At 45.4% G+C, this 25,725-nt stretch overlaps 4 protein-coding genes across 4 annotated transcripts; 3 read left to right on the top strand and 1 right to left on the bottom strand.

Annotated features, from left to right (window-relative positions):
* Positions 1 to 5,038: 5,038 nt before the first annotated feature.
* On the top strand, positions 5,039 to 6,359 carry AOL_s00076g30 (uncharacterized protein; the record flags this gene model as incomplete). The annotated part of the gene is made up of 3 exons (XM_011122584.1): positions 5,039 to 5,111; positions 5,298 to 6,041; positions 6,115 to 6,359. 3 exons carry the CDS (start codon positions 5,039 to 5,041, stop codon positions 6,357 to 6,359), a joined length of 1,062 nt encoding a protein of 353 aa, XP_011120886.1.
* Positions 6,360 to 9,458: 3,099 nt separating this feature from the next.
* On the top strand, positions 9,459 to 12,788 carry AOL_s00076g29 (uncharacterized protein; the record flags this gene model as incomplete). Its single annotated transcript, XM_011122583.1, has 1 exon — positions 9,459 to 12,788. One exon carries the CDS (start codon positions 9,459 to 9,461, stop codon positions 12,786 to 12,788), a length of 3,330 nt encoding a protein of 1,109 aa, XP_011120885.1.
* A 5,076-nt stretch (positions 12,789 to 17,864) lies between these two features.
* Positions 17,865 to 18,653, top strand: AOL_s00076g28 (uncharacterized protein; the record flags this gene model as incomplete). Its single annotated transcript, XM_011122582.1, has 1 exon — positions 17,865 to 18,653. One exon carries the CDS (start codon positions 17,865 to 17,867, stop codon positions 18,651 to 18,653), a length of 789 nt encoding a protein of 262 aa, XP_011120884.1.
* Positions 18,654 to 20,770: 2,117 nt separating this feature from the next.
* AOL_s00076g27 (uncharacterized protein) lies at positions 20,771 to 22,894 on the bottom strand (the record flags this gene model as incomplete). Its single annotated transcript, XM_011122581.1, has 1 exon — positions 20,771 to 22,894. The coding sequence occupies one exon, from the start codon at positions 22,892 to 22,894 to the stop codon at positions 20,771 to 20,773; it is 2,124 nt and encodes a 707-aa protein (XP_011120883.1).
* Positions 22,895 to 25,725: the final 2,831 nt, after the last annotated feature.

The raw sequence follows: 25,725 nt of genomic DNA, 5'->3' as shown, positions 1-25,725 counted from the left end.
TCTTCTATTATAGTTTCGTCATCTGGTATCAAGGTTTCTTGGCTCCCAGACCAATGTCTACCGTAGATCTCCATTTTCTTTTTAATTTTTAGAATTATTTTTTTCTTGAAAGGTTTGGGTATTGGTTATATATATGTAGATATATATAAGTAACTATATTATTATCGGAATTATGGGGATTTGTCGAAAGGGATTGAGACTGCAATGGGAGAATTCGGGGTCAGACTCGGTTTGGCCTCTTAGGCTTTTCAATTTTCTACAAGGCAGAAATTTTATGTTAATTAAATAATCAGATGAATATGGATGAAGTTGTTTATGATTCTAATGAAAAGACTTTGGGTGCGCTGAAAGATTGCTTTTATAAGTTTAAAATCTTCTCTTGAGGATATATACTAGGTGATCTTGATGCCCGATCCGGACCGCTGAAGGATTTCAGGAACTTGGCCTATGACCGAATCTAGCTTGTTGTCGTTAAGCAGCTAGCTTAATCTGGACTCCAAGATCCTCAAAATGATTCCATCATTCTTTCGACATGATCCTTGCTTTCTACCCCAGCTCCCACCAGGGGCATGACGATGGACTGGCCTTATTGAAAAATCTGGGAAACCTCGCTTGCACGACCAAGATCCTAGGAATGACAACTGTCAAGCTTTGAAAAACTTGGAATAGTTCAAATCCAAGAAGGGGGATGCCGTCACCAGGTAGTATTTTCTAGACGATTCTTCTATCTTTCATTATTTGATAAGGGCGCTGAGCAGAATTTAGAAAAATTCGGCAAGTATAGCTGGTTTTCGAGATGTAGATTATACTTGCGCGAAAACTTAGGCCAAAAACTCGAAAGGATCTAGCCTAAGATTGTAGGATCTGAATGAGAGAAAAGCCTGCAGGGCCGAATTGAAGCCATGCTGAATAATGTCGAGATCATCGATGCCATCTCATCTTCCCGCGCAGCCACGTCGACAGAAAGTTGATTATCGGTATGTCTCTATCTTGTCATATCTACACCTAGATTGCCAAAGAGGTGGCGAACTCGAAAACTGTGTGCAATTTCCTATACGATCGTTCATATCGACAAGTAATTACTCCGATACCTGCATCAGATAAATATACATACACCGACGACCCTGATGATAGTAATAGCTAATTAATAGTGGCTTTGATGTTGCACCTCGGCATAATCAAATCTCAAGGTCTTGAGAAACCGTAGTTTTGCAGGGTTGGGGCAGTTATTGAGTCTGTGCCTCCTTCTGATAGCCACAGGAGACGTTGTCAGGACGGCCATCCCAGGTGAAACGTCGGACTAGCTCAAGGCAGGTTTTGGTAGCGAGGCGCAAACCATTAGCACCATGATCCGTATGATATTCCAGCTGCAAACTGCGATTTTGAAGCCAACAAAACCTAGCCATAGATCAAATGTGGGCCTATTGTCCCATGGATGACAAACTGCCTCATATCTTGGGCAACGGAAAAAATAGCTCTTCCCAGAAAATGGAAGAAGTGAGGAGGCTCTTCGAATAGCAGTATTGAGGAATTTAGTCCACTAGTGAGAATTATGCTGCCTCGCCAGGCCGGATACAGCGGATGGATATCTCACAAAGCCCCTTGTATACATGTAGTTAAATGCACAACCTTTGAGACGTGTCTTTGCAGAGATCAACCGTAATGTGCATAGTATTAGATAAACAAAGCAGATTGCGTACATTCATATGATCTAAGCGAATTTGCTAGCGAGCCCTCAGGAATTTCCTGCTACACCTGATCACGATGTATTATGCAATTACTCATATGGAGGAGGTACGAGGTGTTCTAACTAGGCCTGGTTTTTGACTTTCTCGGGTTCGGGGTGGATAGAAATGAGTGAGAGTTGAAAAAAGAAACAGAGCGAACTGATGAGTTGGCAGTCAATTGAATTTGCCCCCAGATCCATGAAAGGGATATTGAATGTGGCCTAGCTATTATATCCTTGAAGTATCGTGCAGCGCACCCACTTTATTTTGAGTTGAAGAGGAGGATGTTGGAGGTGAAGTTGCAGTTGGAAAGTTGCCGAGTCTCCTAGCCTCGTTTTCTCAACCAAACATAACCACTTCCATTCCAGAACTCCGTTCTAGCTGCATATCCATCGCCTTGTCATCCCAGCACAATTCGCCACCCGAATTGTATCTCTAAGGTTAAGATTATCTCCCGAGAATACTCCTGGTAAGGCTTTAACTTTCGATACTACCTTTTTCGACTAGAGGCTAGCGCTCGAATTTGGGAGTCGAGGCTAAGATATGAAATTCGGGCAAGAGCCGGCTGGCCTGCGCAGCTACGCGTATGATGTTATGGATTCACGCGACATGACACCACAGCTACTCGCTACGCGAATTTGCATTCGACATTGACGGAAGCCATCACGAATCTCATGCAGTCCTTCGCCATTGTGCATCTGTATTATGAACTGGTCTTCAATACTCGAAGCCTAGCTAGCTATGTTTACAGAGATGTGCCTGGCCAAATCCAGATTCTCCACTGATGAGGTGTCAAAATAATGATGATCTCTGACGCCCAAGTTCTCGAAGCAATGCAATGTATGCCCCAATAGTCGAGGAATTTGATATCCTAAGGTGGATGGTCACGACACGGCCTGGCATAGCCCCTCGGCTTCGTGCTGATCATATCCTGGATTTATCTTGACTATGCATCGACTACTCCCACAACCGCCTCGAAATCATACCGATAATTATCCCCGTTGACTATCGGGAACGGAATCACCATCAAACTTGGATTTTCTTTGAGGGGACGGTTACGAGGTGGTTCAAGAAAGATGTTTAAGTTCCCTGCTTACAGTGTACAGGGTCCAGTTTCTTCTTGGGGGGTGCATTGATGATGTCACTTCGCATTTGGCCGCATTTCCCATATGACCTGCATATGCGGCTTTCTGTCGCGCGTTCTTCCCAACTTCAATCCGTTCGACTATTGCCCTGCGCCTGCTATTAGTTGGTTCTCGGTACCGGAAGACATACCCATGAATACAACCGACCAAAAAGCTTTTTGGGATACTAGGAGTCTTAGCGATCTAGACTAAGCACTGTAGCATCGATTCAGTGGAACTTTGTAGTGGATCGTGGATCGTGGCAGCCAAGGTGGCGCTATATTATAATTAATCAACTCAGCTGGTTTCAATTACGCCAAATACCGTTAAAACTTGAATTTCCATACGAAATCCTATGTCTGTTTGATTGGTTTCCGGGTATACCATGTTCTTTGTGTCAAGCTCGAGTACGGAGTACATTGTGGCAAATTTTAATTGTCGCTCCTCTCCAGCTAGCTGTGCAATGCGAATCCCGATGCATCTGCATGCCACTCAAAGATCCTGTCGACGGTAACTGTCAAAGTGACTGATCCGATGCTGTATGTCCTGGATATTATAACAGGCGCACTCCAACATGACAACGCAGCTTCAATATCTCATGTTAACACTATTTTTCGGGTCGAAGAAGCACTGAAACTGAAATTTCTTCGGTGAGGTGTTAATAAGTATCTAGGTACAGCTACACAGTCTTAGCAGGGTCAATCGCTACGCTCCAACCCTGCTTTCACACCAATCCCATACGAAGATCCTTCCTTCTCAAGTCAACTAGCCCCACCACGTGCGAGAGATTTCGACGACGTGGCAGACATGTCTCCAGCAAAAGCTTAGAAGAAATAAAATAATCCAATATTGGTGAGACTGTCCTTCTCAAACCAAGACAGAATGACGGTATTTTGCAAAGATGGCGATGGCGATGAGCCTGGTGGGTTTTTCTTGACCCCACTGCGCACGCTCCCGCAAGAGAGAAAATTTGCTTCTTCTGGTTCAGCGAAATGGTATGATTTTGAAATTTGAACTCCCATAAAACGGTTTCAATTGGTTCTCACGCGTAACGGACCAACGGCAACCATACATACACAATAGAGTGTTTCGGAGTCCCTGAACCTCACCTGCGCAAAGCGGGATTTTCTTCTTGCAGGAGTCTTCTCGAAGCCCAAAAAATAGAATAGGGAGTTCGGCCTCGGGTAAGGTCCAAGCTATAATTCCGTTGGCCACGAGTGCAGTGTACAAAGTAGTCCGTTATTTATCCTTGGTGAAGTCCTCAAACGGCTACGAGAATCTTTCTCGCTTCCTCCACCTCCCTCGGTCTAGGTATCCTGACTCTGACGGCGGAGATCGAATACTTCACGACTTCCAAGGTGAGCAGAGAGGTCCTTCCAACTTTTTTCGAGGTACATGGTACATGCACATACCTGCATATGCATCGTGCCAATCTCCATGTATCTATTATCTCGCAACAGGCTTAGGGCTTCAAGAGCGCTAATGGCCTGTGAAGTGTCTTGCATAACTAGCGGCACCATTACGATCCAGACGCAACAACCGAACGTCGTCCGTCGTATGTAGCCATGCAGCCGAATCGACTGACTGGCTATATATTCGAGGCTGGCCGCGCTTCTGAGGTCCGATACAATACTCTTTCGCATCGTAGTCATTCCTACGAACTGAGGGCTTACTATATCTATTGTCTTCCAGCGCCAGGGACCAGTACCCCAATCTCAAGATTTACAACGAAACACGTTGACCCAGACGTGGTAATAATTCTCATATACAAAGTCTACTACTTTTCGGTAGAAAGGGCTATTTAAGTAAACCCGGCCTTAACGATGTTGCTTTGTGACTCAAGGGATATCGCAACGAGTCCTCCTTTCGGGTTCCCGGGCCCAGTTGGCACTCGCCCGCCTCAACGACAGAGCCTGCCTTACACAGCTGCAGCTTATTCTGGACAGTCCCACTCCCAACAGCAGGTGCCCAGCGCACGAGCTTCCGATCAACGGTACAATAACAATAATTACAACCAAAGAGTGTATGGTGAATTCTCGATTGTGTTTCAAAAACATATCCCGCCCGTCCAATTCGTTCCCGAGTTGTTCAGTCGTTCAATATCATTGCATTTTCTTGTAGCGTTCATCGTATTCTGACTTACATCTGGTGCGGGTGCGAGAAGATCTAATGCGGCGTCAAATTATCATGCTCCGCAGAGCCATCCTCCCGGCTTCCAAGTCCCGTCGATGTCCTCCCTTACTCGTGACATCGGGCGATCGTGAGTCTTGATGCGACCCCAACCCGTTGCTTGGGCCTAGATATATACTCTAGGCCACTATACAACCCCACCCGAGTCAATTCTTTTAATAAAGCACTGGTTATCGTACGTGATGTGTATCTGACCGTGGTCGCTTCCACTTCACAAGACACCGAAACTCCGGTGATTTGTCAGCTTCATATACAGGCTTCGGATCAAATGCTGCCGACTTGGAGATCCCATATCCCCAGCAAAAGCAGAACGTCGGAGTAGTTCCTCAACAGCCCAACAGCTTTTTCGCGCCCTACGGAAACACATTCGCTCCCCCATCGAGAACGCATGGTGCCTCTGGTCCAGTTGCAAAGCCACCGAGCGCCCCCATAGTAGACCCACAACCAGTAGACCTATACAGGACAGGGACCTGGAATACTCCTGAAAAGCTTGGATCTCCAGTGCTCCCAACACCCCCCGATGTAGGCAAACCAAATCCTCCAGCACATGGGAAATCTAAAGAAGGTAGATCTCGGGCAAATATCAACATCACTGGATCACCGCCTAGAACAAACCCATACAACAATCACCGGAAGGCTAGAAAAACGGGGGAAGTTGATGATTTATACTACTATTTGGACTATGACCGCAGAACATCACCACAAGCCGACCCAAACAGAACGCTACCAGATCTTGAAACCACCCTCGAAGCTGATGATCAAGACCATATTTTCCAAAGACTCAACGACCTTCTATCCCATGGAATGTTCAACTTCTTCGCAAAGCATCAGTTCCCAATCCCGATTGACCCAGGGAAACGACGCATCCGTAAACCGTCTGACCGTGAGTGGCACGAATGGCTCGAGCTTGCAATTGCATTGTGTGAGAAGCGGATGATACCTAAGACCCTGTTGCACAATGAGCGTATTAAAGAGTTTGTCACAATCCTCCAAAATTCAGGTAGGCCACCCTTTCTACGAGCGCGAGCAATTTCCCTCAAGTCCTAAACCTAACCTACGAATCCTAATCTTAGGCGAAATTCGACACGTCGTTGCGCATCCAAGCCGTCCCCTCAAAAGCGACATGGGTGTCTTCCAACTGATCAGCGCCGGAATCCACGTCGCCCAAATCATCAAGGACTGGGATGGTATGGAGGAGATGCTCAAGATAAAGGAGAACACCGAGAATATAATCGCTAAAAGGCGGCGCAGAAGGGAGAGTATCAAAAAGCACGTTCGTTTTTTAGAGCAATACGCTGAATCCGAAGGCCTTGATTGAGAATTTGCCGTTGATTGATATTTCCTTTCGCATTTTCTCGGTGTTTGGGTTTCAGTTTTTTGTTCTGCGTTCATACGGGAGGCTGGTGATCTTGTTTTTAATGCCCTTGAGTTTTGGTCTTTTCAAGCTTCCAGAAAGCTTCCTGGAATCTTCTTTTCAGACGGATACCTGGACTCGAGTACTCTGCCTTTAGGATCGAACCCGGAATTATGGACCGTCGATCTTCGAATACCAGGAACCGGATTGGCTACTTGGGACCCCTTCCTTCCGACACAAAAAGAATTATGGTTTTACGGTCTAGCCTTCTTTGTTGGTGTTTACTTTCCTGGGAGAAAAAAAAAAGTTACCTTCTGGAAAACCTTTGGATTACTATCATAGGACCGTACATACAAAATGGAACCTCCTTCAAAAGCCTGGCGTGGATTTTTTGGACCTCCTACAAGCGAATCAATACACAAAATGACAAATTTATACTGCACTGGATTTCCTTACTCTCTAGCCGATGAAACGTGGACTGGCTTGCCTGGGCTTTTATCTGTTACCTCTCTCTCTCTCTTGTTTTTTCATTTTTTATTTATTTTTATTTTTATTCCAGTCGCTACCCGTTCTTATATATTATTTCTAGATCAGATATATTTGCTACACATGTATTTGTGCCCTCCGCATATATTGGTTTTGTATGACTATACTAGCTCCCAAACTTCTTAAAAACATTTCTCACTATACAGCTCATTCTCGCGTCTGCAAGCTTGTTCTTTGTTTCAATTGCTCCATGAAAATATATCTTTAAGTACTAGTTACGACCGACTTTGACGAGATGCATGATGAATGTTGTACGAAATTCGTGTCTGGCCCTATACCGATCTTGCCCGAGCTACTTTAAGACACAGCAAAATATTCTTTATTATGTTATTATTTTTTTTGTTTTTACGTTTAAATATTTATTTTTATATATTATACTTCAAATTTTATAAGTTTTAAGAGATAGAAATATATTTGACTTTCCTGCACCACAGGACCAAAATATTGCTTGGTGATGTATATCCATTCATGATCAGCTGATACTGCGTGTGATGAACGTGCGCACGTGCCTTTAGAGGTAAAAAAGAAAATAAAAAAATAAAAGGTTTCTCTGATATTTGATAGTATTCAATACATCTATGTACTATTCACAAATAATGCAATTTTAAAATTTCGCGATCGCTTTTCAATTTGCGCAAGTACTAAGTGTAATGGTTTGTGGCGAGTCAAGGGCGAATTATTATTTTTGGAACATCGTGTTCCTGCCAAGGAGGATTGCAACCGCGCGTTATTGGCTACAGCAATTTCGCCTCGTCTCCCGAAAAGGCAATGTAGAGGACTGACAAACCACGCTCGTGGCACCAATACAAGAAGTTGAAAATCGAAAATGCCTGGCAGCGCAGCTGCTGAGCACCGAATAAAGACTCAAAACTTGCTGCTCTCTAGAAATCTTGCGTGTGAGTGAGTGAGAAAATGTGTCAATGTGAGTTCTAAATCTCAATAATCTCCAAATACAACGGTATGAAATTGACCTAGACAACGAATATACAGACCTCCATGGTCAGGGTTGAGCATGCACACGAGTATGGCGAGTGCAGTGTATGCATCGATTCTAGCTACGCCTGGATTCGAGGCTAAGGTGATCCTCAGTCGAGAAGATTAAACCCCCGCATGGATGCAAGCGCATGGCTAGATTGGGATCATAAGGCGTAGCATCCATAGACTCGAACAAACTCGCCAGGCTGGAAATAGTTCTTGGGTATATCTGGTTCTGCGTTTCATGATGCACCCACTCGCCCTGTCAGATGAGGAAATGTCCATTCTGGATGATGTGTGGTCGCCCAAATCCCTGCCAAAATTTCCAGAACAAGGGTCCGGGGGCTTCCTGGGACACAATGGGTACGTGGGTTCACTGCTCATTTGCTGCTGCTTTCCGCGTACCGATTTATTGTGGCCCAGTTGACAACAGGTCTACAGAGTACAGCATTGGTTAAACCAGGGCTGGTAAAAAACCAATTGCTTTCAACTAGAGACTTCCAACGAATCGCTTGTCGGGTTCGCGATATGCAAGCGCGGCTTCATACATTTGGTCCCTGAAATCCGGCAATTCCCTACTAGCAATGATTTTGCTATTAGAAATATACATAAGCTCTACGATCGCCCAAAAGTTTTGTACTCTTTTGTATTTCCTTCGTTCAATTTTTGATCACGAGTTTTCTTTCTCTTTGTCTTTTAGGATTTTGTCTTGATACGTTCCTTCTCTCTTTCTTTCTTTCTTTCTTCCTTTCTTCCTTTCCTTCTTTTCTTCTTCTTCTTCTTCCCTTTTACTCTCTTTTACTTCGTTGCACTAACCAGTGTATGATCTGCGGCTTTCTTTCGCTGCATTGACTGATAAAATTTGCTGCGTGCGGCAAATCTTATTTGCCTTGAATATTCATCCTTCCACGGAGCTATACGCGACTTTTCCGACTCAAATCTTCAAGGCAGTTCAGGTAACAGCCCGTGAATCCTTTTCATTCTATGTCAGCTAGCCTCGTAGGAATCCCTCGCATCTACGACGCACTAGCTATCTATCTAGGTGCCACACCAGATATCTGCTATCGCATTTAATCTACAACAATATAATTTTACATCCATTTACTACGTTTGCTGGATCTATTGAGACAATTTTTATCGTCATTGCTGTTGGCATTAAGAAGTTATAGACACCCAAACGGCCTGGTACGTAATATTTCTACCATCCACAGATCTTATATGATTAGCGCAACTGCAATTCAAATTTCGAGAATATGTTTCTAACAAGCTCCTAGGTTAGTGGGATAGAGGATCCTGCAGGAACATATAACTACTCCGCCAGTTCAGCGCTATCCAAGACGTAGAATTTAAATCGAGTTGACATATATATATGCACATTTGACTTGACTTCTGGAGAGTCTAGTCTATCCTATCTCACCCTGGCGGATTTTTAACTTTCTTAACCATAATTTCATTTCGATCTGATAATTTTTTGGCCATCAGAGAAGTCGGGGTAAAGTGCAAGGCGACTGGGCCGCAGCACTGTGAATAATATTCACAAAGATGGGTGGATCACGATGGACTAAGTTTTTGCTAGGCGCACTCTTAGTGCTGGGCACTACTTCTGCAGCCCCTCTTAGAGTGGAGAAAAACGATAATATGAAGCAGGTCCGACGGAATGGCCAGCTACTAGAACGAGAACTTCCTTCAATCGTGTATGGAACGAAGATACCCGACGAAGGTGTTCCGACAATTACGACGGAAATAATCGAGCCTACCACTGACGCTGTTGCGCAGCCTATTATAACTACTGAAGAAGAGATAGCACCTGAGACTACATCGACAGAAGATTATTTGGAGCCAACTTCAACATTCTCTTCTACACAGACAACTGAGGAAATTATAACGACCACAGATCCAGTTATAACCCAAGATCCAGAGCCAACTTCTACTGCAGAGGAGACTACTGAAGAGCCAAGGACTACTGAGGGGGCAATTACGACTGAAGAACCAAGTCCTATTGAGGAACCAACCACTACTGAAGAAGTTGCACCAACTACAACAACCGAGATCTCTACAACTCTAACTACACAACAGCCGAGCTCTTCTACTTTGGGAACCGAGACATCTTCTGAGCTGCTCGAAACCACGGTTGAAACGGCTAGCTCTACGAAGTCTGAGGCTCTTTATGGGCCTACCATGACATCTCAAAGCTCTATTCTCACCACTATCACTACTGATGAACTCAAAGCCACTTCAACAAATGCGAAGGATTCAGAAACATCAACAGCGCAATATGAAATGCCCCCAACAATCGAGACTACCAGTTCATCAACTACAAGTTCTGACGTGGTCCCGACTGATTTGTTCACTGAATCTGGTTTCAAAACAATCGAGTCCCCAACTTCTTCATCTACACTGGCAGAGCCAGTTCAAACTAGTTCGACAACTGAGGATAGTCCGGAGACTACTAGCATAGATGCTCTCCCAACAGATTTACTCACCGAGCCTGGATTTACGACAATCGCGCCTCCAACTTTATCTACATCGGTGAAAGTTATCCCAACCACTACAGAAACGACTGAGAACCAAAAGACTACTAGCACGAGCTCTTCCATTGAGGCTACGACGTCTGAATCCTCGACTGAGCAGGCGTATCCAACTGACCTGTGTGGTGAGTTGAACCAACCTGACTGCCCAGATGAAACAACAGGAACGCAGACGTCACATGTTCCAACGACCTCAGCTGGGCAAGCATATCCAACCGACTTGTGCGGCGGGTTGAATCAACCAGACTGTCCAGACGCAACGAGCGATACTAGCAGTGAGATGGCACCAAGTACAATTTCTGAAGTAATCAGTCCCACGACGGAGATAGATAGTGTCACTACCGGTACGAAGGCTTCTGCCACGTCTAGTATAGAAAGTACTTCGTCGATAGAAGAAACTATAACATCAGAGCCTGTCGTGCCTACTGGGACTCCGGGCTTTGGTCCAGGATTCAGTTTTATCACGCCGCCGTTCTCGAGCACCACAGGCACTTCTGAAGATCTCACTGAAACGACGAGTTTTACGACCGCCCTCGAGCCGACGACAGTTCTATCTACGGTGAGATTGACTACCTTGGAGACTGTCAGTTCGAGAACTACCACAAAATATGACACAGTCATTCTTCCGCCCCCGGCACCACCCGTTCCTTCGGAGGCCTCGACATCATCAGAAGTTCCAGCCACTACAAGCATTCCTGAGTACGCGGCTCCGACCACAGAGGCCTCTAGTCCTAATCCGGTTCCATCTCAGGGAGGAGGAGGGCCTGACATTGTTTTGCCCTCTTCAACCTCAGATATCCTTAATCCAACCCCAACAGAAGTAGTCGGAACTCCTACTGAAGTTGTACCATTACCAACTTCTGAATATGCGGCCCCTACTACCGGAGTCCAGGGTCCTACCGCAGCTCCATCTCAAGAAGGGCCTGGGGGGCCAGATATTATTTTACCTTCTTCAACACCAGACTCTGTTGTTCCGGACCCAAGTGAAGCACCTGGGGCTCCTAGCGAAATTGCCCCACTGCCGACTTCTGAGGTCGCTCCTCCAGCACCAACTACTGAAGTTCTCGATCCCACCCCAGTACCATCTCAAGGAGGTCCTGGAGGCCCGGATCTCATTTTACCCTCTTCAGCTCCGGATTATGCGATACCAGATCCAAGCGAAACCCCATTACCTACTTCCGAGGCTGTTCCTCCCGTACAGACCTCAGAAGTTGTTCCATCAACAACTGAGCAAGTCCTTATTCCAACTGAAGTATCTCCAGAGCCCACTCAATATCTCCCAACTGGGAATCCCGGGTCTCCTCCTGATTTGATTGTCCCATCTACTGCAACCTACAGCTTTGGTACTGAGCCCGCTGGTGGTAGTCAGGAGACGGTGACCTCAACCTTGGAACTACCAACAAGTTTCACTACAGAAACTTCTTTGACTACAATTGGCACATCTACACCGACCCCGGAATCTTCTACGATTTTTGTTACACAAACCTCCTTCGTAGTAATTAGTACTGATACGCGTACTGCTATTGTAACACTATCTACTGGCCCAGCTGAGGTTGTCCCTACGCCGATAACACAACTTTCTACCGTGTATGTCACGCTTCCGGCGGAAACGGTTACCGTGTATCCAAGCACTACGCCTGATACCCCGGTGGTATCGACATCCGTACTAGGACCTGTTCAAACGACCGCACAGACTAGCTATCCCCCAGATCTCGTAGTGCCATCTTCTGGCCCAGCGCCGACACAAGAGATTATACATACTAAGTCGACTGTTCTTGAATACTTTACAGTCACAAACACCCAGCATCTTATAGTCACCCAATACAGCACTATCTTTGCTATACCAGCACCGCCAGCGCAAGAAACAGCAATCCCAGCGCCAACAGATGCTACTGCTATTATCACAGTATCTGAAACCGCAACAGTTAGTGCAAGTGTCCCTTACCCACCTGCTCCATCAGATTTCGGCAACGTCATTTCAGTGACTCTCACAGCCACCTATCCTGTGCCACTGATCCCGTACCCGGTTATGGCCCCAAATCCTGAATCTGAATCGGACCAGCCTTCATCAGCTGTTGCACCAGAGAATCCTCTTCGAACCGGGTTTATTATCACACCTCGTGGTAATGGATTGGCTCCTGAAGAGTTATCAACTACACTGTCGAAAGCCGTAAAGACTGTAGATGATAGGCAGTATGCTCCTACAGCGGTTGCCAACGTCAAACGGACAGTGATCCAGCCTTTGGAAGTTAGGAGTGCTGCATCGTACACCATCGTTGGATCTCGGTGCGCATTCCCTATGATGGTCATAGCCATTGTTGCATATCTAAATTTGTTCCTATGACGTCGCCTATAGTAATTGTTAAGTCTTATATTTTCGCTTTTTCTTAATTTCCTTGTGTCTTTGAACCTCTTGCATTGGGTTTGAACGGGCGCCGAATATGTTTTTTCTCTCCACTATACTTTCAGGCCAACACTGCGTAGAATACGTACCCTGAACTTATAGTACTTACCAAATCACTACGTCTTATTTCCTTTGTATTATATTGGTAGATACATGTTTTCCTAACTTGTTATACACATATACGTGTTTAGAAGAAGCCTGTTCCCCTAGAAACATAATACATATCTTAACTTGTTCAATCATCAGATTTCTTTGTCTTTATTTTTTGATAGTTTGGTTCCAAAACGCCATTACATGAGGAGGCGTAGTAGTATCGATGGCGGGATCGTGCAGGTTACAATGCATAAAACAAAACATCGAATAAGCCGAGGTCACCTATCTAAGGGGTAGTCTACTGGTTTCGCAACTTCGATGATACTTAGTCTTATTGGTACCAGACTTGTCTCGTCGCCAGACTCCTCAACTGTGTACCAGACATGTCGACACTACTTGGTATGCATGTCGGTCGAGCCTACGGTTCGACAACACATTAATAATGTTGGAAAATTGGAAGCCAAGATTGATTACCGCTTTCGGACATGTCAGGGTCTTCTAAATTTAGCATTCGCTGTAAAAGTCCTGTACAAGGTTATGAAACATATCCTTTCTTAAGGCTTAAGGCCTCTACGGATAAGGCTTGCATTTCGCATTTACAAAGGCCTCAGGTCCAGCGATATCTATGGCAGCGACTCTATTTTTGGTGTTTTAGCGAACAGCCTGCGATTTCTTTGTTTCGTTTTGTGGTCTGCAAGCTGCAGGCTGTTCTTTCCTTAACTCTATTCTTAGAGTACGGAGCGAGTCTGCAGGCCAATTTTGCGAGCTGCGAGGCGATGCACCTAATGGATATTTAGCTCAACTAATCGAAACTGGCTGAGGCCGACCGTAGCCCTAAGGTAAGTCTTTCCGCTCCATTCGATCAACTTGTAACAAGCAGTCTAACAGCCGTTGTACTTGTCACTGACGTTACCGATATCATGAAGCGGGAGCATCTGAAACCACTGGAATATTCGAATGATGACTGGCAGCTGCCAGCACGTATCAGAAAAAAAACGGGAACCTCAAAAGTTATAAAATCTTCAACCTGAAACTGAGAAATGAGGGTCAATCAGGCAGCAATGTGTGAGATCGCTATTCAGCTTGAATTCATTTTTTCTCGGTCATTCAAATCTTTTTCCTGTCAGAGGGGGGAAAGGAAAATTATGTTCTTATTCTCCTAAGCGCGCGGTCTAAGCACCCCTCCCAGTTGCATTGATCAGCTGGGGGGTGGAATCAGCCAATGAGCCTGAGTTATCATGACCAATGAACGGCCTGCTTTGGCCTCTCGCATCCGTTCAGTTGGCGCCCACCTCCTTGAAATGGGTGTGGAGAAAGTCTGTCTCAAACGGACCAATCGTAGCAGTTTACCGGATACTTGGTTCATGGGTCCCCTTCCTTCCCTTGAGCGAAAAATGGAGAGCCCACACCACACAAGGGTCACTCTGGCAAAAAGTGACATTTGGAGCTACCAGTTTCGCTCGACAATTAGAGTAGAGATACCTTTCGGACGGGATGAGAGAATATGCACTGATGAGTTGTTCAAACGGGGCAACCAAAATGGCATTTGGAGGTCTCTCATTTTAGAAAATTGTCATTGGTCTGGGGGAAAGGGATCTTCTTGAACGAGAGGATACAGATGCGGCTCTTTTGAGGTATGCAGGTCTCCAATGCCTTACATGGCCGGCTGTTGCATGTTGTGCAGAGGGGTATGGAACCCCTTCCAAAGTGAACCTTGGAGATAAAAACCGCGAAACATTTTATTCCGATATCAACATCCATCTCGGCTTTGTTTCGCATTCTGCAATATTGCAATTCTAACTTGTGAGATTGAACCTGCATTTCGCTAAGGTAAGAAGCACGATGCCGAAGGCTTCGTTTCACTCTGGCTCATGGGAATTGATATTGTTCCCATTCAAGACTTGTCGTCTGTTCCCCTGACCTTGCATTTATTTCCTCCTCCGCTATTGTTTCGGTGACCAGTCTTCTCCTTCAAAGAGGCAGGATTTGTCGGAGCTGTCTAGTGTTCCTGTATCCGGACCTGCCATGGCTTAGGCGCCTGGGCTCCCCGGCCCGGTTTGATAGTACATAGTATAGTTCAATACCTTCGATGTTGGAATTGAGAGACACAACAGACAGTTAGGTTCACTTTCCGGCGTTGGTCGACGTATTCCAACATGTTCAAGCCATTGGCTTCATCTCTCAGGGATGATTTTATTATTCAATTCAGACCCTTTCATTTGGGTCCCTCGGCGGAGTGGTTTTACGCCATCAGGTGATTTCCAACGTCTCGGGAGGACACCCTCATTTCCACTTTCCGGCCAGCTTCACTCACTGGGCTGGCCTCGTGGGCATTTTTTTGTTCACACATTTATTCGAGATGTCTGCCGTCCCCATTACTCGAGTGCACTCAATCTGAAAATTGGCTTGTTAACATGTTGGTGCCTGAGATCGTCTACAATAAATTTGGCCTATCAAAACCGACCCCGGAACATAGGATAAGGCTCAACCCAGCGTTTTGACCTGATAATCTCTCCACACATTCCAGAACCCTGTCCAGCTTCGTCATAAGGATATCATACTTTCCGTAGATATTACATCTTGAGCGCATGTTATTTGGCATTGTTGCCGCTGAGGTCCTAGGATGTCGTATCACGGACGGATAAGACATCTGATTCTGTAGAACCAACGCGGCAACGAATTTTTGTGCAGAGTTTCTTTTCTTTTATTTTGGCTTGTCCTGTCTTCGATCTTGTCTCAGCTATCTATTGATGTCTCCTTTTGTCATAGAAAGTGATTTTTGCCGATGGGGCCCAAGCACTGACAGCCTCCGCTGGAGACCATCTACACAGTAGGCGGGCCATCTACCTTTTTTTTTTTGGTCCGTTCCCCTCTCTCGTCCCGCTTCCAAATCCTGTTTGGCGGAACCGTCGAGCGGGCTTTGTGTCCTGAGAGCCCCACCACACATGGCCTGCTAGTGTGTCTTCGCTTTGATATTGTCACGAAATTTCGGAATTTCAAAATTGAGTTGGTTTCCCGGATCCGTTTGATTACACTGAGAGAACCGTTCACTTTGTTTAAACTTAGGTCATAAAACATCATATTTCCCAGATTACAGCAAATTTCAGACCCCGAGAAGGTCTTGTCCCCAGCGCAGCCCATATTAGGCCCATGTCCGGCCATGCAATGCCCACCACCATCATGATGAGGTCCTGAAGATTCAAGAAGGGTGTGAGCGGAGTGTCTTGCCCTCAGACTGGGTAACCAGTCAGGTGTCAGACCGTCTGCCTCACCCGTCAGTCGGTAGCAATAAAAAAAGAAAAGAGCCAGTGTCGGAGTCTGCTGCTAAAAGTGGGTGTATGAAGTGTGCATGCTTTTTCTCGTTGACTCGACTCTGGCTGCAGGCCTCTAGCAGAATCTAGCCAACCACATCACAGCCCTCCTGCTTGGGACCATGTTCTGCCCATACCTCCCTGCTCTTGCTCCCGTTTCCTTATTCTCAGTCGCGCGCTAGCTACTTCGCCATACATAATAAGCACCTTCTACCCTTTCCTGTCGAACCAGGGAAAACTTTCAGATCCATTCCTCCCCAATCGATTCATCCACCGTCATTTGTAGCAGCATAATTTTTTAAATTTTTTTCTTTCTTTGTTTCTTTTCCCCAGCCTGCCGAGTATCAGTTTTCCACCGATCGTTTCCGTCTGCTTGCTTGATACTACGATACTGCATACACTATACTATACTCTACTCCCAGACTATAGTTAGGACGGGAACCAAGAATTAACCCGGACAAATCACGACTCCCCCCTCAATTTGCTTGTCCACGTTTTCCTTCCCGCGGGCGCTTTCTTTTTTAGTGGTCGGTTTGCCTGTCGCAGAATCAGAGCTTACTATCACATTCACTTCTCACATCCCGCCTATTGTTCCTTCATAACAACTATAACAACCACCACCCCGATCTAATCTTCCTGACTTGTCGCCCGACAGCTGAAGCCAATATATCTACTTTGTCGCCTACTGCTTCAACCGAACGTCTAAAACTAGTCTTCTCTGCTTTTTTCCCAAACAGTTTTTGTGTTCATTAGCCACCGCAGCCGAACAAAGTTTTCCCGGTTGCGAGCTAGTTCCAGTTTGCCATTCTTCTGTTTTCTATTTTCTCTTTTCGCCAAAGTCCAGCCTACGACTCCCGGTTTTACCTTGTGCGCTCCCACTAAGCACCGAGCTAGCCTTAGGCGCCTGTGCAAGTTCCCATCCAACAATCGGCGCTTTCGATTCTTTCTTAGAACAAACAGGATAAGGTCAGTTCCGCCAACAGCCCTTCCCTTCTCGCCTCTTGAGCGTTTCCGTGCATATGCAGCATGCGCCTGTAGGCACCAGTTGTTTGTTCTCTGGTTCCGTTCATCTTCTGTATAAAGACATTCGACCTCCCATTGTCATCCGTCCAATCCCATTCTTATACATACACATACTCCCATACCATTCACAACTACCTTTTGTATCCGAACTTCAGACCCTCAAATATCAAACGTTCTCCCTCGCCTCCCTCGCCCTGAAGATACCCGAGTCCACTTGATACCCTTTACGACATTGACGTTTAAAAAGTTTAGCCTAACCTGCTGTGGCTTTTACTTGATCACTTCTTCTTTTCATCTTTCCACTTGATACCCATTACGTGTTTGCTCAGGAGAGAAAAAAAAGTCGCACTACATATCACATTCGCAAACATTCACACAAACATTCGCACATACATATACTGCTTTCGAACTGCGAAACTTGAATCATATCCAAAATTATCCTAACATTTTCCGGCGATACAGTCCAATTCGATATATTTTATTTATTTTACCGACAAACTATCTCTACAGCTCTGCGAGCGGAGGTCGATTCCTTTTGGGCTTTTAACATTCGGACTCAACAATACATCGACACACGTACACGCACAATATGTCTCCTTCACCACTCCTTCCTAAATCTGCCAATGCAGTCTCCCTTCCACCTTCCCGACTTCCGGATACTCCGCAATCTCCATCCTTCCCATCCGAATTACCGACACCGAAATCCGCCGGTCTCAAGTCGTTATCCCTTGACGATGGCATCAAGACTCCATTAACTCCACCATCCGCATACTTGGACTTCTTGAAGACATCCATAGTCATGAGGACACCCACATCTGCTACCTTCAGAGACGTTCCCCTCCCACCAACCTCAGCACCACTCTCCGCAGGCTGCACATGCCGCGGACGACGAGTTATCAAGAAGCCAGTTAGCCTTTCGAAAAAGTCGGGCAACGAAAGTGGAAGCAACAACAGCAGCCGAGAGTCTTCTTGTGATAGCACTAGCTCCGTGACTGCCTGCTCGAACTACTGTTACTTCCCACCTCCTACTCCATACACACCAATGACTCCAGGATCTCTTAGAACACCTCTTTCCGCAGGAACTAAGAGATTAAGAATCCCACCTTCCCCCGCTTTCTCTCCAAACTACAATGCTGCGTTTGAGAGCCCCTTCCCGATCTATTCCTCTGCTACACCGAGGACACCAATCACCGAAGAAGATGAAGAAGAATTATTAGAGTCTGGAATCCTTAGCGCGAACGGTGAGAGGCCGAAAAAGACAAATGCCTGCCGTCACAAGAAGATCGTCACAATAAGAGCAGATGCCGCCGCCTTCTCGAGAACAGCACGGATGAAGCTCATGGCCGCCCCGAAGGGTAAGAAGAGAAGGGTAGACTAAAATAAAAAACAAATAAAGAAAAGAAAAAATCACTACGACTCCAAAAAGACAGGATCTTTTCTTCTGTTCATGTTGATAATATAGCTGCTCCTCTTTCCGATACCTTTTCGTTAATAATTTTTCTTTTACTTAAATAAATGTCTTGTCGATTAGCTTGTTAGGGTTGTCTTTGGGGATATCATGACTGCAATTAATGGAGTTATCTTTTTCTTGTCTATTTCTTTACATCAGATACTCATATACAATGCTGTCCTTTCAATTAACTGGGTTGCCAGCTTTTTCTATATGATGAAGACATCGATCTCTCACTTCTTTCTTATTCAAAAATTCTTCCTTTAATTTCCTTCCTCTCTTCCTACCTTATTTGTGCTGGTGAGCAGCGAACTATTTCAAACTCATGACAACTCACACAAGTTCATACACTGCATGTCTTCGATCTTAGCTATCTTGGGAATCTGATCTCCCTGTCTGCATCTATGTTATATATAATAACACCTTCCTGTCCTTACAGCAAATGGCCTGTCAATGGATAGTATTTATGCCTGAGAAGGCTGGCTATACTTCAATCAACAATATCTATTCATTGAAACATCAAGCCTCTCTCTCTGCCTGATGGAAAAAGTCTACCCACTTCCCCCCTGGGGTTCACGATTAAGCAGTATTGTGAGAGGGAGAAACCAATTATCCGATTCAAGTACGCTTTTACACAAACGTGGGGCATTGTCGGTTTGGCAAGCGGTTCCCCGACCACCCTCGAGCCGTGCTGCAGACATGGCACCAGCCAAACTAGCTGTCGCTTCCCCCCATCAACATTACCATCTCATCCCCATCTCCATCTCACCGACCGCCGCCGACTGCGATGATAAAAGGAGCAAACTCAAGTATAGCTCGCCTCAAGCTCTCTTTCTTTTTCCTTCTCCCTCTATGCCCCATAACAAAAGGTAAATCAATCCCTTTTTCGAAACTCGGGAGACCTAGTTCAGGTACCAGCCGAAAAGGCCGGAGATGCATGCGCCTCTACTTCCTTCCAATCGATCCATTCGACCCCAGTAGTTTTGCCCGTCCTCAACCGGGGCGGTCGTGAAGCGCCGGCGAATATTTGTCTTCCCTTTTCCTTTTCTTTTCTCTTATACTACCCCTTTGTTGGATCACGGTACGACACATCACACCGCTACTAAGCTTGAAGTGAAGTGTTGGCAGCTTTGACGACGATCTTCTGTCCCTTTTGGGAGGGGGAGGAAGGTAGTTGGAGTTGGGAAATATCTCCGTTGAAGTTAGAAAAGAGTGGAGCTTTACTACCAGCGCTTGCGGTGGATGTTACGCTTTTTTTCTTCTCTTATCACCGCTTCATAGATAGCTGCCTGCGATTTAACATACCATTGAATTACCTAATGTCAACGAGTACGTAATGTATTCATGATACATAATTAAGTTAAAATGGTGCGTTTTGTAGATCTTATTAGAGCAGTTACCCAAATAGTTGATGACAGATGTATGTTTAAATGAATCAACTTTAGCTACAACTATACCATGAGAAAGAGCAACTAGTTTCTATACTATAATTTGTTTCAATTTGAATTTGGGTTATGATTATAGTTAGACAGTAAGGGGGAAAACATTACACTATATTGTACAATGCTAGTATCGAATTATGAAAGTATTAATCGAGAAAGACTTAAATCTTTGTCTATAGAGCCAGAGACATCGAGGTGTTATCCCGTGGCCATAGGGTATATAATATGTAAACGAGGGAAGGCAGGGCGGTTATCTTCTAACCCTCCTGTTTGAATAAAGAAAACGCCATGTAAAAATGCAGTAATGGGTATCGGGTTATTATAGCTTCTAGAAATATCCCACAAAAGAGTGACGTGAATGTAGAAATGCCTATAGATAGAGCGAAGAAAAAAAGGGTGGACATTCCAGTGTCGACTCAGGCTGGGTTGAGAAATAACAAAAGAAACCCAGAGGAAAGAAAGAAGGAAAGAAAGAAGAAAGAAAGGAAGGAAGAAGGGAAGAAGGAAAGAAAGCAGGGAAGAAGGGAAGAACGTTCGACGCGAAGGAAGAAAGAAATGAAGGAAATAAAAAGGTGGAACTAGTCTGCAAATCCGTCGATATGTTTAGAACTTGTTTATTTCCATGGTCTGCAGAGTGTATCTGCCGCCAGTCATTGCTCCTCCAATCCCAATTGTGCGGTTGGAGCCGGTGCTGTCGACATGGTTGTTGTTCCTCCAATTTGGAGCTACTCCGTGAGTTGGATCGTCGATAAGGACGGTGATATCGACACTTTCACGGTCAATTGGGGAACCCGCTCGTTTATTGCTCTTCCTTGAGCCACTCGATTTGAGGTTTGGGTTAGAATGAGCGAGAGTTTCAAGTGGTTTATTCTTGTGCTGGAACAATGGAGGGATGACAGGGAGTGATGGGGCTTCTCTGAGGGTCCTGTTCCCGTAAGTGTTTGAGTCGATGGGTGAGATGGGGCTTATATTGCTATCGAAATGGATGTCGAGGAATGAAGAAGGATATGTGCTATTGGCTGCTATGGAGCGACGGTCATCATCGCTATAGTCAGAAGGTGATATACCTTCTTCAATGTAGGTACCATATTGGAAGCGGTCATGGAACGGAGAGCGGTAACCTTCTACCTCGGTCATCTCTGTGGCCACTGATGCCCTATCGCCGATCTTCAAGGGTGCGGGTTGTGGGATGTTCAAATATTGCTCACGGAGTTCAGGAGAGGTGAGTTGTGGGCGGAGTGTATGTTCGTGAGGGGGAACTTGGATAACAGGGAGGGCAATATGAGAGCTTGGGGCTGGTGGAGGGTTTGGAACATCGGAATTTGTGAATGCCCTTGGGTTCGATGGTGTGATTGGCGTGTATTGGTCATCGATGTTGGTGGCATCAGTGGCAGTGGTATTGGCTCTCTCAAGGGTAACTTCCTGTCGAAGGCTTGTTGGAGTCACCTGCGAAGGCCCCTTAGCTTTACCGTTGGTTTGTACAGCGATTGGGTATCGATTTCCACGAGACTGTCTTTCACTACCAGTGAAGACACTCGAATGGATAGATGAGCCGACAGAGGTTTCTGAACCTAAGCTTCCTCGTTGTTCCTTCAAATTCTCGTGGGAGAGTAAGTTACGGAATTTGAGCCTGGAAGCGTTTGCAAGATCCTTGAAACTGGGGTTCGAGTTCTTGCGCTTGTGCTTCTTTGTAGGGGTTACCGTGTTTGATCCGGATGGGTTTAGAAACTCGGAACTATGACCCATAGCGGCGGAATCGGCTCCATGAATAGTCAGAGAAGGCAGAGGTGGGGTTTCTCCATGGGCTCGATGATGGCCACGACGGCTAGTCTCCTGATCGCTCGAATCGTCATATTGAGCGAACATTTGAGTGCTTGTATTACTCGTGGCGTAGTGTCTACCTTCGATCGAGACACCCAAGCCATCATATGTCTCGGATGGAGCAGTGACGACAACCTCTGGCTGGTATCCGATGGTGACGCTTTGCTTGGATGAGACCTTCGAGTTAACCTTTTCATTTGTAGCATTACGGCTTCCCTTGCGAGATCCGGTGCGATTAGATGGCATACGGCTCCAGCTTCGGCTACGTGCCATTCTCTCTCTCTTACGGTTCCTCACAAAGAATATAAGAGATGCTAAAGCAGCTCCGACGACCAAACCGGGTGCAAATCCTGAGGCGAAACCGCCTGCTGTGATGACGGGACAGTCATCTTTCGAGATAAACCCTGCAAGTTTCTGGGCCTCAGAGAGTGAAGTTGAATTTCCTCCACCCTCAGATGGCAAAGAAGTAGAAATTGGCTGTTTGTCGCCCACACTTGTCGGCCAGCTACTATACTCAAGTTGACAGTGGTTGCCATCACAAAGATAACCGGGAGGGCAACATTTTCCGCTGCTGCAGCGGGTAAGTAGCGACGGTGAGCTAACAGCCCCTTCGATGCTGCTACACTCTGAAGTCCCGATCACACGGCAATCTTGGCCTGTGGGGCAGCATCCAACTGCCTTATTCCCGAGAACCGGTATACAATCGGTGCCAGTTGGGCAACAGAAGTTAGAAACGCTTGGATTGGTGCATCGTTTGCTTCCTGCCCCGCAATTATCATTCGTGGCCTGTCGTGCGAATAAATCAAGTTCCGGGTACGATTTCCCTGAGGTTGGAGATGCTGATACTAAAAGACATATCTGGAGAAGTGCTGTCAAGACGACGAATATTGTGGTTGATCTTGCCATTTTGTTGTATTTCGTGCGTTGCGAAGCTTGATGGTCGGGCTCGAGCTCTCGGATAGTATATATTTGACACCAATGACGACAAAAGTCGAAAGGGAGAAAAAAAAGCTGCCAGGCTCAGTTTCAAAGGAAAGAAACGAAAGACTCTGTGCAATAAAAATAAAAGGTTTCCAGCCTCGAGTTTCTTCCTACTATCCGGGTAGGCAAGAAATACAGAAATAGTGTGATTAATCCAAACGAGCGGAAATGTGTATAGCCAAGGCTCAAGTATGTAATGATCGACTCTAGCAATCAATTATACTGCCCTAGCCTTTTGGGTAAAAGAAGTGCTTGCTATTCAATTTTGATATCAGATTTTAATTGACGAAGTGCTCTGTACCCAATATGGAAAAGGATTGCGGCCCAAAGGTTGAAGCAAACAAGTCACTAGTGCTGGAGTCTGGTGACGGTATGACCATATGAGGGTACAAAGTTGCGATACCAAACGAAGGGCAGGGCCTCAAAGAAAGGATACTGAAAAAAAATGAAGAAATCAAGAGGAGACACCTTCGCTTTAATCAATCGAAAGAATGAACCTCGAATATACCAACCCAAAGCCAAATTAAAAACTTAACGGTCCCCGTCTAGATTATAGCAAATGTTTCAGAATATTAAAACAATGCTGAGGAAATTCGACAAAAAGGAATTGAAAAAAGAAATAAAAATCAAGGAAAATAATTAAGGAAACTCGTGTCTACTGCTTTTTGCAATAGTATTTGTGAAGAATAAAACAGTGCGGAGAGAATGGAAACTTTAAGAAACCATCAGCGTGGAAACACCATCGAATATCAACAAGTCATCCCACAGGACAATGCGGTGCCTGGCTGCTTAATCGCGTCTTCGGTCGGATCATCCTTGCGCGATCTATAGTTAATAGCTATTTTTGCTATTCAAAGCGTCAAGATCTTTTTGCAAGTTTCCCTTAGCTACTAGCTACTGGAGCGAAATGCTAGTGGAATCACAATGCTATATTTGCATCTTGCATTAATGACTGGCTAGGGCAGGTTGCAGGGTTAAGACGAGCCTTAAGGTTCAGCAGAAGTGGGTATCCGGATGGTGACACGAAAATTACAGACACTGGCTGAATTTTGACATTCGGAAGAAGGTCTATCAAATTAGGCAGAGTTATGGGCCAATGAAGCCAGAGCTGGAAGTATGGGTATGATGAATCTCTCTTATTGAAACTAGAGTAGCCGCCTACCACCTGTGTGATTGGCTAGACTGTCATCTACCCGATTACTGCGCGAGCTTTTTTGAGAAACAAGCTAATAACAAAAAAAAAGAATGAATACAATCAGGACTAGTCGACTTTAAAATACTTTCGGACAGGCACATAAGAGACCAAATTTGAACTTCGAAGGACAGTTTAGAAGAGGGAAAAAAATGTCTATATGACAAGGGTCTACCACAGGCAGTGGGTTGGAATTCTCGGTGCAACATGATCTACTAATATCATCTTGACTTTCTTCGGAAATCGGGTACTAAGAATTTCGAGGCTAACCTTCCAGTGCGAACGAACACCTGGTCAACATAACCTCGAGGGAAGTTCTATGAGCCTGTTCGCCAACTGTTGATTTTGGAACGAAAGCGCGTAAACCCATGCCAGATATTTTGAGACTTTGAGCCAATTAAATGGCAGAGTAGAAGCTGTGGAACTTGGCGTTCGCCCCATCTTGTGCGTGTTCCTGCCCAGCGCCTCTCCGCTCATTATGATTCGCTCGAACCGTCGACGCAGCTTAGACGCCCTGTTCAAAAAAAAAAGTAGTAATGTCTTTAGTGTGTGGTTTCACACAAGGCAAGTTGAACTTGAGTATTATTTTATAGTAAGTCATGGTGTCTCAGAAACTAATATTCGCTGCATAGACTTCCTCCCTCCATCACAGCTCCATAGTTCTCAAAAGAATATAAGGGCCGCAGACCTAGCTACTCTGTTAGCTTCTTTGACCCAAGCCTGGACTGGGGGTTACTGTTAGGACAGACATGAGCCCATATTTCCTAAACACTTGGCCACATACATAATTCGAAGTCAATATTCCTACTATATCCGATAGTATGATACAGAACAAAACTAGCCCTTTGGCATTTATAATTGAGGGTTTAGAATGGAAGAAATATAGGTAATTGAATTTTGTGGAAGGAAAACGCGCGCTTCAACCCGTTCAGATCTATTGTTAGAAATCATTGAAGGCATGTGCCTCACTAATGAGGACGCCTGAGCACCAACAGGCCCTTGATTTTTAACCATCCAAGCAAGGATGACCGGTCTTGAGCCACTCTGACCGATTTGCGCAATAACCTCATGTATCCATCTTCTCGAACGGTTTGTTTGCTGGGCAGCTTATTTCCCGAAGCGACCAAGTTTAGCCATGGCGGCGATGGCCCACACCTCCATAATCCCGTCCCGCCTCCCTATTGGTGCAAAAGAGGGGGCATCTACAACTTCTAAATCCATCTTTTGCGGGAAAAGAGCAAACCTCAACGGGAGAAAAATGAGTGAACTTGGTAAGCCTCCGGATGCACGGGTGATCCCTACCCACCGTCTCCATGTACTTGCATTATAGGGATGCAGAAACGAGACTCGTGCTGCAGGCGCATGCGTTGAAATCGAGAAAAGGGAGAATATATCTTCAACTCTTTTGCCGCCATCACCGTTGTTCTGTTCTTCCCTTTTGATCCCCATGCAGCAGTTTGTCAACCCAGTCTAAGTGCTTCATCATTTTTGTTTTTGCTTTCTTTATCTCGTTTCGTTTGCCCTTGCTCAGGTAAGTGACGTCGAAGTTCGACAGCTGTCCCTC

The sequence above is a fragment of the Orbilia oligospora genome, assembly GCF_000225545.1.
Source record: "Orbilia oligospora ATCC 24927 unplaced genomic scaffold scaffold00076, whole genome shotgun sequence".
Taxonomy (NCBI): Eukaryota; Fungi; Ascomycota; class Orbiliomycetes; order Orbiliales; family Orbiliaceae; genus Orbilia; species Orbilia oligospora.
The sequence above is the reverse complement of the archived record's forward strand: the minus strand, read 5'-3'. Positions and strand labels throughout refer to the sequence as shown.